This window comes from Mytilus californianus, unplaced genomic scaffold (assembly GCF_021869535.1).
Source record: "Mytilus californianus isolate M0D057914Y unplaced genomic scaffold, xbMytCali1.0.p SCAF_9, whole genome shotgun sequence".
Taxonomy (NCBI): Eukaryota; Metazoa; Mollusca; class Bivalvia; order Mytilida; family Mytilidae; genus Mytilus; species Mytilus californianus.
This window is the reverse complement of record NW_026262745.1, coordinates 80319066-80330519: the sequence shown is the minus strand read 5'-3', so window position 1 is coordinate 80330519 and position 11454 is coordinate 80319066. Positions and strand designations below refer to the sequence as shown.

General features: G+C 33.1%; 1 protein-coding gene across 7 annotated transcripts in view; it reads right to left on the bottom strand.

Annotated features, from left to right (window-relative positions):
* Positions 1-603: 603 nt before the first annotated feature.
* Positions 604-11454, bottom strand: part of LOC127716466 (histone lysine acetyltransferase CREBBP-like) — a 92399-nt gene continuing 81548 nt past the window's right edge. For all 7 annotated transcript variants that reach the window (XM_052222680.1, XM_052222683.1, XM_052222684.1 and 4 more), the window contains exons 26-28: positions 5424-5579; positions 4207-4488; positions 604-2988 (exon numbers count right to left, since the gene is read on the bottom strand). In XM_052222680.1, the coding sequence (XP_052078640.1) occupies positions 1294-2988; positions 4207-4488; positions 5424-5579 (2133 nt within the window). In that variant the 3' untranslated portion in view covers positions 604-1293. The remainder of the gene's footprint in view (positions 2989-4206; positions 4489-5423; positions 5580-11454) is intronic.

The window sequence follows — 11454 nt, the reverse complement described above, 5'->3', positions numbered from 1 at the left end:
AATTTTTGCTTATTTTATAATTTAAGTTTCTATCTATCTATTTTAGTTTTTCAGATATTAAGCAAAAACATAAAAAATTGATAAAAAATCGCCATTACAGATCTTGTCTTGTTTATCATTTTTGCTTTTGAAAGTTTCTCTCTATCGGTCGTAATTTTCAAGATAATTTGCAAAAATGAAAAAAAATTGGTAACATTAGTCATTTGAGGTCAATAACTCCTAAAAGAAAGTCTGGCAGTTTTGTAAATGGACAATAGGTAGATCTCAATCATTCTGAACATTTCTGCCCCTGAAAGATTTTATCTATTAACAGCAGCTTTCAAGATAATAGACAAAACTTGCATTTTACCCCTATCATGCCCATGTTCTTTTTTAGCAATGTCATTGGACACTTTCTTTGAACTATATACCCCAATGATGATTGTGGACAAGTTTGGTCAATTTCGGCCAGGTAGTTTCAGAAAACAAGATTTTTATTAAATTTAACAGATGACACACGCCAAGTGATGAGAAAGGGCCAGGTGAGCTAAAAATAACAGAAAAGCAAACATCTCCCAATTACAATGTGTAGCATGATTCACCACCAATAACAAAACAACACTATTTATCAATTTTATGACTGTATTTATACACAATTTTGTGTTCTCCAGCACAGCACTGAAAGCTTTCCCAGTGAACATCTCATTTTGATGATGACAAAAATACAAAAAATGTACAAACTTCAATCTACTCTTAAAATTATCAACAATGAAAATGTATACACTGTCTGACTGTGGATAATTATTTACAAACAACTTCCTCTTTTTGGAGAGAAATTTATATAAATTTAATTTCCTTTTTACAACTGTACATTTTTGATGCAATGAACTGAATGCATGATCTGATGAACTAATGACTTGGTCTTAAAATTAAAAAAGAACCTAAAAAAAAAAGTGACAAACAATTCTCTTACCCCTTACAACTAATGGCGTAAAAATTTATTCATTTTCAATGTTTGCCAGCTGGAGTGCTGCATTTAAAGTCACCACACATATACACATATCAAATTAACAACTTGCATACAACAATACACTTTCAGTCAATTCATGCACACATATAACATTTGAATACTTATAAAATTAAATATATTAAAACATTCAAATATTTTAACACCATGTTATTTTCTTGTTTGTTAACAAACAAATATATTCATAAATCTCTGAACTGAAAACAAATGTTTTCTTGATAAATAATAATTTTGCATCCTGACATGTTGCCAATGTATAAAATAATGAACTAATTTGACATCTAATGCTACAATGTGTCAACAAATCTAGTCAACTGGTCTTGTGGGGTCAAAGGTTGCACTTCATTGTCATTGGGTAGCAAGAGACCAGGGTCTGGCCCTTGGCCCTGCAAAGATCCTAATAATAAATTAGGATCAGAATGTAATTGATTTGGATCTGTACCCATCATATTTGGATGAGATTGACTGACATGTGATGACATTTGAGGTTGGCGAGGTGATGGGTTAAGTTGCTGCCGAGATAATTGGTTAGGTTGTGGTGATCGCACAGTCTGTGGTAATGAATTAGGTGATCGCACTGATTGCATGAAGTTTGGTGATGCCACATTTTGTTGAGATGAAAGCTGGGGATTATTACCTCCAGCCATATGTTGTCTTAACTGATGCTGTTGCATCATTTGTGCATTCTGCATTTGTGGTTGAAACTGTTGAATGTTGCTTTCTGTATATTGAGGATTGTAAGCCATTCTAGGTCGTTGCTGTTGAAACTGTTGTTGTTGCTGAAATTGTTGATTCATCGGCATCCCCGGATGCTGTTGATTTTGTTGTTGTTGTTGCATTCTTAATCTCTGTTGTTGAAGTTGCCAAAGCTGCTGTTGTTGTTGTTGCTGTGACTGTGCTATATTGTTTGGGTTTGACTGGTTCATATTGTGTTGACCAGGCTGACCTTGTTGCTGCTGAGTTCTCTGTTTGATAAAAGCTGCCATGAGATGGGGGTTTGACTTAAGAATTTGTAACACTTGTTGCTGCTGCTGCGGCGAGTTGGGTGATTTTAAAGTTCTTAATAATTGTTCTAAAGCATGCTGCTGCGGCCTTTGAGGACCAGCATTTGGCATTCCTGGTCGTACTCCAGCAACCGGTTGCTGTGTTTGTTGCTGCATTTGTATTCCAGAATTCATAGGATTTGGCTGCATTGGCGGTCTCATTTGTGGTGGATTCATGGGATTTTGAGGCATTGTTTGATAGGTTGAATTTGGCGGCCAGACCACTTTAGAGTTATTCATTGCAGTGTTCACTGGTACCTTTTGAGCTGGTGCTTGCACTTGTGGAGGGGGCATGGTAGCCACACTAGCTGCACCTGACTGAAGACTAGCTTGACGAGAAGCCTCCTCTTGAGCAGCCATTGCAGCTTGTAAAGCAGCTGCTGGAGGTCCAGCCACAGGTTTACCAGAACTGAAATTTGATGGAACTGGTTGTTGTTGGATTCCTGTTGCTGCAGGCGATTGTTGTGTTGTGTTTTGAGCACTAGGTGTCATAGTACGCTGCATTGAGGCCATTCGCCTCCGCAACATTTGCGCTTGTTGAAGTCTATGTTGTAACTGTTGCTGCCTTAATTTATGTTTAATCTGTAAACAGAATGGCACTTGACACTTATTTTCTGTGCAATGCTTTGCATGATACAAACACAATGCTATAAGTTGTTTGCAAATTGGGCAAACTCCATTAGCCTTTTTCCGACAACACTTTGTATGAGATACAACACGCTTCATCTTCTGACAACTTGGAAGTCTGCAATTTGCGTCCCTGCACTGACATGCATGCACTAATGATTGAATACAACGTTGAATAGATTGACGGCGAGATTGTTGAGGATCATCCTGTTTATCATTCGGGGATGAACCGTCGTCAAGATCCAAACCTAGTTTATCCATTTTATGACAATGACCTTCTTTTTCATAACATGCTGTACACAGATCAAAATCCTGTAAAAAGACCAAAATAATTTAGTTCAAGCAAAAGTAATGTTTACTACAATCAGATATTCCAAATTATATACATGACTGCTGCATAATTGGATGGAGTGGTTACATTTAGTCTACACATCATGGTGCCTTTTCAATGTTCAGTCATACATTGAGATGACATTGAAGCCATTTTTAGGAAAAATCCCTTTAAAGTCTTGAACAATTAATTTACTGGAGCACTGAGATCATCCCCCGTTTTTGTAGGGGTTTGTGTTGCCAGTCTTCAATTTTTCATATAGTCTTTTGTAGACTGGTGTTAGTCCTTTCACCTTCCATTATTTTTTATTTATTGCCATGGTTTTATTAGTCTCTTTTTGATTTATTAGTTTTTTTTACTGTCATTTTAGTATCTTTCATTTCTTTTTTAAATTTGTGCGGTAAGTTCAAATAACATTTTCACTTTATATCACAAAGTTTTTAATAGTTTTACAGAAATTTTGGCAACTGGTATATATAAAACAACTGGTTCTTAATGATGTTATTACTTCTCAGATAGTATTTTAAAATATTTCATAGTTGCTTAAAAATACCAACAACTTCAATGATTCTTTGATGTGCAAGACTTTCACTGTGGCATGATAATACAATTTTACAATAAAATTACAGAGAAATTTGATTCATCAGGAATAATCATCATGCATAAATTAATAAAAATCTTTATTAGTTCCCTCCAATGTTGTAGATCTACTGATGCGTTACAACTGGCAACATTTGGTATGGCAACATTTGGTATGACAACATTATATTATAACATATTCCATATTTGATTTTGACTCTATCCAATTGAAATACAGATTCTCTGTCCATGTTTCCCTTACAAGGATCTGACAACACTCAGTTCTACTTACTGTTCTGGTAATTATAATATCAGCCTTTAAATGTATTATCATACGACAAAACCAGAGGATCCTGATAGGTCTTTAAAGGAGGAAGTAGAACCAAGCATTGTCAGATCATTGATAGTGAAAAAGTGGATACAGGATCTATATTTCAAGCAGATTACACAATACTTCAGACAAAAACAAGTTCCTAATGCCTATTTTAAAGTATATCATTAACCTTGTCCTTAAATTGTTAAATTACCAGGGATCATTGATCTACTAGAACTAAAAATTCATGTAAAATTATTAGTTTAAATTGAAAATAACACACTCACACCTTATAAACATTACTTACTTCACAAACAGTACAATGCCATCTAGTTTCCACATGTGCTTTACAAGTATTACATGTGTAAACAAAATTGTCTTTTCCTTGATTATGAAGCTCATACAATAAAGCCATTGTTGAATATTTTGCACGACGCAAAGATGAAAATTCCTGATGTTTGTCCCTAGCCATTGTCAGAAATGCATCTCTGCCATCCATTAAATCACAAGAAATATAAGGATCTGGATCATGAATTGGAGGAAGTGTTGAAGCTACTTGTTGACTGTGTAAACGAATCACAAAGAATACCTGTCAATAGATCAAATCATCCTTTCAACATTTTCGACATATATGAAATAGTTAACATCTTTTATTCTGTTAAAAATATAACCTTACTTTATACATTGTAATGTAAATATATATATTACATTAATAATGATATAATGCTGGTAATATCTTGCAATGACAGGAGATATTGATTAAGGATTCTTTCAGAAGTTATACAACACCTATGTCAGTTAAAAGACATGCTGGTCTCCCACTAATCAAACTTAAAGTTCAAGATAATCTTTTTATTTTGTGATTAGATTGCTGACATTTATTAAATTTTGCCTGTGAAATAGCATCTAGGGAAATAATTTTCATACAGAAGACAGAATTTTGTTGTATTAGCCTTATATACAACTATATTCACAACTGATATTTTTGTTTTTTAAGTCTTATTATCCTTACAATTCTATAATTAGCGTTCTCAAGTTCTAATCCTATCATCCATGTATGACAATATAAAATGTCTCCTAACCACCTTTACTTTCCTGAAATAAACTAGTTCTAAACCCCATCCCCTTCTTTCCGAAATATCTGTCATCCTTGTGGGTATCTACAATGTTCTGATTTCTTTGATTAGCTTAATCATTTTTGTATATGTCCTCTGGATTTCCATTTGTTTTCCTTCTCAACATTGATGGTTTCATTACCTTCTTCCTGTTATCACTTATTTCTACAATCGGAGCAGTCAGCAGTTTACAGCTTTTATTGATAAAATGATTGCGATTAAGTGGTCATGCTGAAAGGCTAAAAATATTATGATGACAAGCTCAACGGGTATTTCACTTATAGCAGATATTTAGGCCAAAGTAACAATAATCACCCTTTTTAGTGAAAATAGGCATTCGTTCTGTAAATCCCTTGGTTACACTACAAGTCATTACCATTATTACAACAAGAAACGAGTCAATTCCTACCTCTTTATGTTTTTCCATAGTACTGAATATTTTTTGTGTGAGATCATTTCCACCATGAGGCATATTGGTCTTTTTGGTATTTTTCCGCTGATTGTTTTTATTTTTGTTTTGCTTTTGTTTTCTACCACCCTTTCCTTTCTTCTTTCCAGCACCATTCTACAAAAATAAATATGTAAATGTGTAATAATAATGTAGTCTACAGAGACTGTAAAACTCATAGCTAGATATCATCTACACCCTCTTAAATGACTAACAGCTATAATTAACCTGACTAATGATGTTGTTAAATTTCATCAAAGATGCAAGGCTTATAATTTTGTACATAAGGTAATCAAAATTCAAATTACTAACAGAAAGAGTATTTCTACCATTTTAGTTTGTATATACAGTAGACTCCGGCAAATCGGACACCCAAAATGTCAGCTAAAAATATCTGATTACCCGATATATTCAATTAGACGATGAATGTATATTCATCAAATATTCTGCTATAATGAGTAGATATAATCCTGAGATGTTACTAACCCTGACAATTGCTAAATATGTGAAAGGGCTGGAGAATTGGTGGAGTGATTTTTATCAGTTACATCACCACGATGTTTGTGTAAAAAATTATCAGCTGATTATGTAATGATTAAATTTGTTTGCAGTTTTTAAATCCTTTATTTATTAAAATAAATCAAATGTCCTGAAATATTTATGTGAATTATTATCTACCATCCATAGTTAATCTTTATTTGTTTTGTAAGCAAATTAATATCCATTATTTACATTATCACACAGGTAAACTAATTTGGCTATAAATAGATCTAAGCATGTCTGTGTAGAATCTCCAAACTAAAATCCTATTTGTTATAATTTTATTTCTTTAAATAATCAAATTTAAATTTATGAAAATAATCATGATTGATAAAATATTATTGCATAAAGTTTACGTTTTCTGAAGACTATTTATATTTAGGTCATAGTTCTAGAGGCTTCCTCACAAATTTGTAAACATCCAAAATGGCGTCCATGACATGTGGTTACTTTTGCACATGTGAAAAAAATATATCTGACAAAAATCAGATTTCTCTTGTCAAAAAGGATTTATATTTATATTGCAATAAAATATTCAGAAGGAGGTACATTCAGTTTAGATTATATTTCTGATTCTGTGAACATTTAGAGTTTAATCAAAATTCTCCAAACAGCAACATCAACTTGTCAACTGAGTCTTGCATATTTTATAAATAAATTCAAACCATTTGAAGTAAAAGGGCATCTAATTCACATGACAAAGGAAGACAATGATTAAAGACAACAATTTATTAAGAAATAGTTCCTTTTATTTAGTAAAAACAAAATCTTCTTGTCTGCAAGATTGTAAATTCGTAACTTCCGGGTCCATTTCCTGTCAGAAAAACATTGAAAATATCCGATTGTGCATGGTTTTGAACAAAAAGACCTGAATATTCTTATCCGATTTGCCGATATATTCTTATATCCGATATTCGATTACCCGATAAAATTAACATTAAACATAATGTTTTGAAATAATATTACAATAGCTGATATATTCGTTTAGCCGATATCCGATTAGGTGGAGTCTACTGTATTGCATGCTTATTTCCCATGTTATAACAGGAGATCTTAACATCGTTCAAGACCGAGAGTTAAAATCATTCCTCAGTAAAGGACCTAAATATCGTCCCCCGTCAATTATTAATTGGAATGAGTGTCGTAATATCATCCACAACTCACTCCATACTTACTGTTTGAAATGGATAAAACGGGAAAAAGCTGACAAAAAATCTTTGGACTCTTTTTTTAAATCAGTAATGAACATAGTTGATATACGTATTCAACATTTTAAAGAACATTTTACTCTTAACAATAACCACAATAAACCTATTTCTCGTATCAAACAAACTAAAAGAACTAGCCAAGGAATTTGTTTTTGTTCCGGCCGATAAAGCTGCTAATAATATTATTATTGTTTGACGTAAATTTTACATTGAGGTTCTGAAAAAAGAAATCACCAATTCACCAACATTCCAACTGACTCCATTTTCAGAAAACGACATCTGTTACAAACATAAACTTTTAGCTACCGCTCTACAAGCAGAACCAAATACAATGAAAGTCCCAACTATGTATTGGCTTCCTAAGCTACACAAAACACCTTACAAATATAGATTCATTTTGTCTTCAAGCCATTGTTCCACTACTAAATTGTCTATTCTTCTTACCAGTACACTTGGTACAATCAAAAACCTGATAATAAATTGTTCAAATAAGGCCTTCGAAAATAGTGGAATTAATTACTTTTGGAGTGTCAAGAACTCGTTGGAAGTACTTGATAAATTGCATGCATATATTGGTGATTTTGAATCTGTTCAAAGTTTTGATTTTTCTACCCTATATACCACATTGCCTCACATTCTCATTAAGAAAAAATTCACACACCTAATTAAATGGGCATTTAAAAAGTCAGAATGTGAATATATATGTTCAAACTCTTTTAGGTCATTTTTTAGTAGCAATAAACAAAAAAACTATGTCAATTGGACATGCTTTGATACTATATATGCCCTTGAATTTTTACTAGATAACATTTTTGTTCGCTTTGGAGATTCCGTATATCGTCAGGGTTATCGGAATTCCAATGGGGACTAACTGTGCACCACTTATTGCAGACCTTTTTTTGTATTGCTTTGAGTTACAATTTATGACAAAAATCAGCAAAGACCCATCGAAACAACATCTGATACACAAATTTAATAATACTTTTAGATATTTGGATGATATTTTGGCTCTCAATAATGACGACTTCAGTATGTATACTAAAGAAATTTATCCTGTTGAACTTACTTTAAATAAAGCTAATACTAACAATGACCACTGCCCTTTCCTCGATCTTGATATCTATATCATTAACGGAAAGCTTAATACTAAAATATATGATAAAAGAGATGATTTTTCATTTCCTATCGTTAATTATCCATTTTTAGATGGTGACGTTCCCTTGTCACCATCTTACGGTGTTTATATATCTCAACTTGTACGATTCGCTCGTGTATGTAACAATGTTTTAGATTTTAACGAGAGAAATTTATGTATTACTGAAAAATTATTACACCAGGGTTTTCGATATCACAAACTAGTCAAAACATTTACTAAATTTTATCATCGGTATAAGGACATCGTTCGTAAATATAGCTCAACATGCAGACTTCTTATACATTCAGGTATTTCACATCCAATTTTTTATGGAAATATTCTTTATAAAGCACAAAAATGTCAGTATTCACCTCTGAAGCTAACAAAACCTTTAAATAGACTTATTAAGAAGGGATATAGTTACGATACTGTTGTCAGGTCATTTAAGATTGCATATTTTAGCGTTAATATTGATTCACTTATAGATTCTTTGCATCGGCACTAAACACATTTATTTAATAAAATGCTCCGCTGGGGCGCAGCTTGATACGACCGCAGAGGTCGAACCCTGAACAGTTAGGGCAAGTATGGACACAACATTCAAGCTTGATACAGCACTGAATTTGGATTGTAATTAAATATTTGACACAGCATAGGTTTCTGACACAGAATAAATGTGGTCTAAGAACTTAAAAATTTTTAATTTATCTATTCAAACCATATCATTATTATTTGCTTTTATATATAAATCAGAAATAACCAATTTAAAATGGAAAATTTTAAAGAAAAAAAGGGGAAAAAAATCCCCCCCCCCAAATTTTTTTAACCCCCTTATGATTCATCACCCCCAAACTCAATCCCAGCCTTCCCTTTGTGGTATGGTACCTTGCAGTACACATACATGTGATGGACTGTGAAACTAAGATCAGGAGTTTTGGAGATTAGGACTCCGATCAGGATGTTTTTAATCGACATAAATTCTGTCGTAAATGTAACTGTGTGCTGTAGAAATTGTCTGTTAAAGTGTGTTTTCTTCAACTTTCCATCCGAATGTATTATGTTTATAGTACCTTTGTACTTATAAATTTTCTCTATCTTTTTAAACTTTCAACTTGTTCAATCTAACATTCTTCTTTTTCAGTATGTTCTTTAAATTTTTTAGGTCATATCTTTTTTACCATGATTCATTGCAATCAGAACATTTGCTTATCTATTTGCAAGTAGATCTTTTATTTTTATCTTTATGCAAGTAGATTTTTTTTTTTATCATTATATGCAAGTAGATTTTTAATGCATGATAAGTAACACATTCAAACTGTGAAAATGGGTCATAGTTATTATATAAATTTCAATTTAAGCCTTGAAAGGAAGTATAGAAACCCTCAAATAATTTTCAAATTATTATTTTTTATTTGTCCTAAAACATTTAAAATCATTTAATTACCATCCTTTTATGATTATTTGTTCAATTTATATTTTATTTATATTCTTTTAAAAAAATTTACATTATTTAAAGGAAAGTAACTTAAAACAGGATAAATCAAGGGAAGTAACCCAACATTCATTTTAAATAAACAAAGTTTTATTACACAACGGCAGTTAGCCTGAGGTAAAAATCGTTTATTACCAGTATGTTTGACACCCAAGGTGACAAGTGAGGCCATATAATTATGCATGTTAATTGATTTACAGGTAAAATATAACTTCAGTAATGTCAGTAACACCAGATATGTTGGGCTGAAATTTTTCATTCATGAAATATTTCATACACGGGATTTTTTTTGTCTTCAACGGGAGGTCGGGAGGAGACCCCTGAAAACGGGATTATTGTACTCCCGTCGGGAGGTTCACATGTATGAACTGTACAATTTCAGAGAGATCCATACACTTGAACACAAGTTATTGTCTGGAAACAAGAAAAATGCTTGTTTTTTGGCCCCAAATTCCTAAACATTTAGGGCAAATACCCCCAATCTCAAACCCAGCTTTCCCTTTGTGATATGGAACCTTGCAGTACAATTTCAAAAAGATCCATACACTTACACACAAGTAATTGTCCTGAAACTAGAAAAATGCTTGTTTTTTTGCCCCTTTATGGCCCCTAATTCCTCAAATTTCTAGGGAATTACCCCCAAAATCAATCCCAGCCTTCCCTTTGTGGTTTGGTACCTTGCAGTACAATTTCAGAGAGATCCATACACTTGAACACAAGTTATTGTCTGGAAACTAGAAAAATGCTTATTTTTGGCCCCTTATTCCTAAACGTTGTGGGCAATTACCCCCAAAATCAATTCCAGCTTTCCCTTTGTGATATGGAACCTTGTAGTAAAATTTCATAAAGATCCATACACTTACACACAAGTTATTGTCATGAAACTAGAAAAATGCTTGTTTTTTGCCCCTTTTTGGCCCCTTATTCCTAAAATTTGGAGGCAATTACCCCCAAAATCAATCCCAGCATTCCCTTTGTGATATGGAACCTTATGGTACAATGTCAGAGAGATCCATACACTTACACACAAGTTATTGTCATGAAACTAGAAAAATGCTTGTTTTTTTCCCCTTTTTGGCCCCTAATTCCTAAAATTTGGAGGCAATTACCCCCATAATCAATCCCAGCATTCCCTTTGTGATATGGAACCTTGTGGTACAATGTCAGAGAGATCCATACACTAACACACAAGTTATGTCTGGAAGTTACAAAAATGCGTATTTTTGGCCCCTTTTTGGCCCCTAATTCCTTAACTGTTGGTACCATAAACCCCAAAATCAATCCCCACCTTCCTTTTGTGGTATTGAACCTTATGGTAAAATTTCATAGAGATCCATTCACTTAAACTAAAGTTAGAGTGCAAAAACCAATGTGTCTTCGGACGACGACGACGACGCCAACGTCATACCAATATACGACCACAAAATGTTTTTGCGGTCATATAAAAACCAGTTGTTGGCATGACACGGGTTATGTTCTTTTCATATATGTTATGATGGTATGATACTAAACCCCTAACGGGAAGGATTGTGCCTGATATTCATATGATGAAGACATAATCTTTCAATCAGTTTAATTGAAGTCTGGAGCTGGCATGTCAGTTAACTGCTAGTAGTC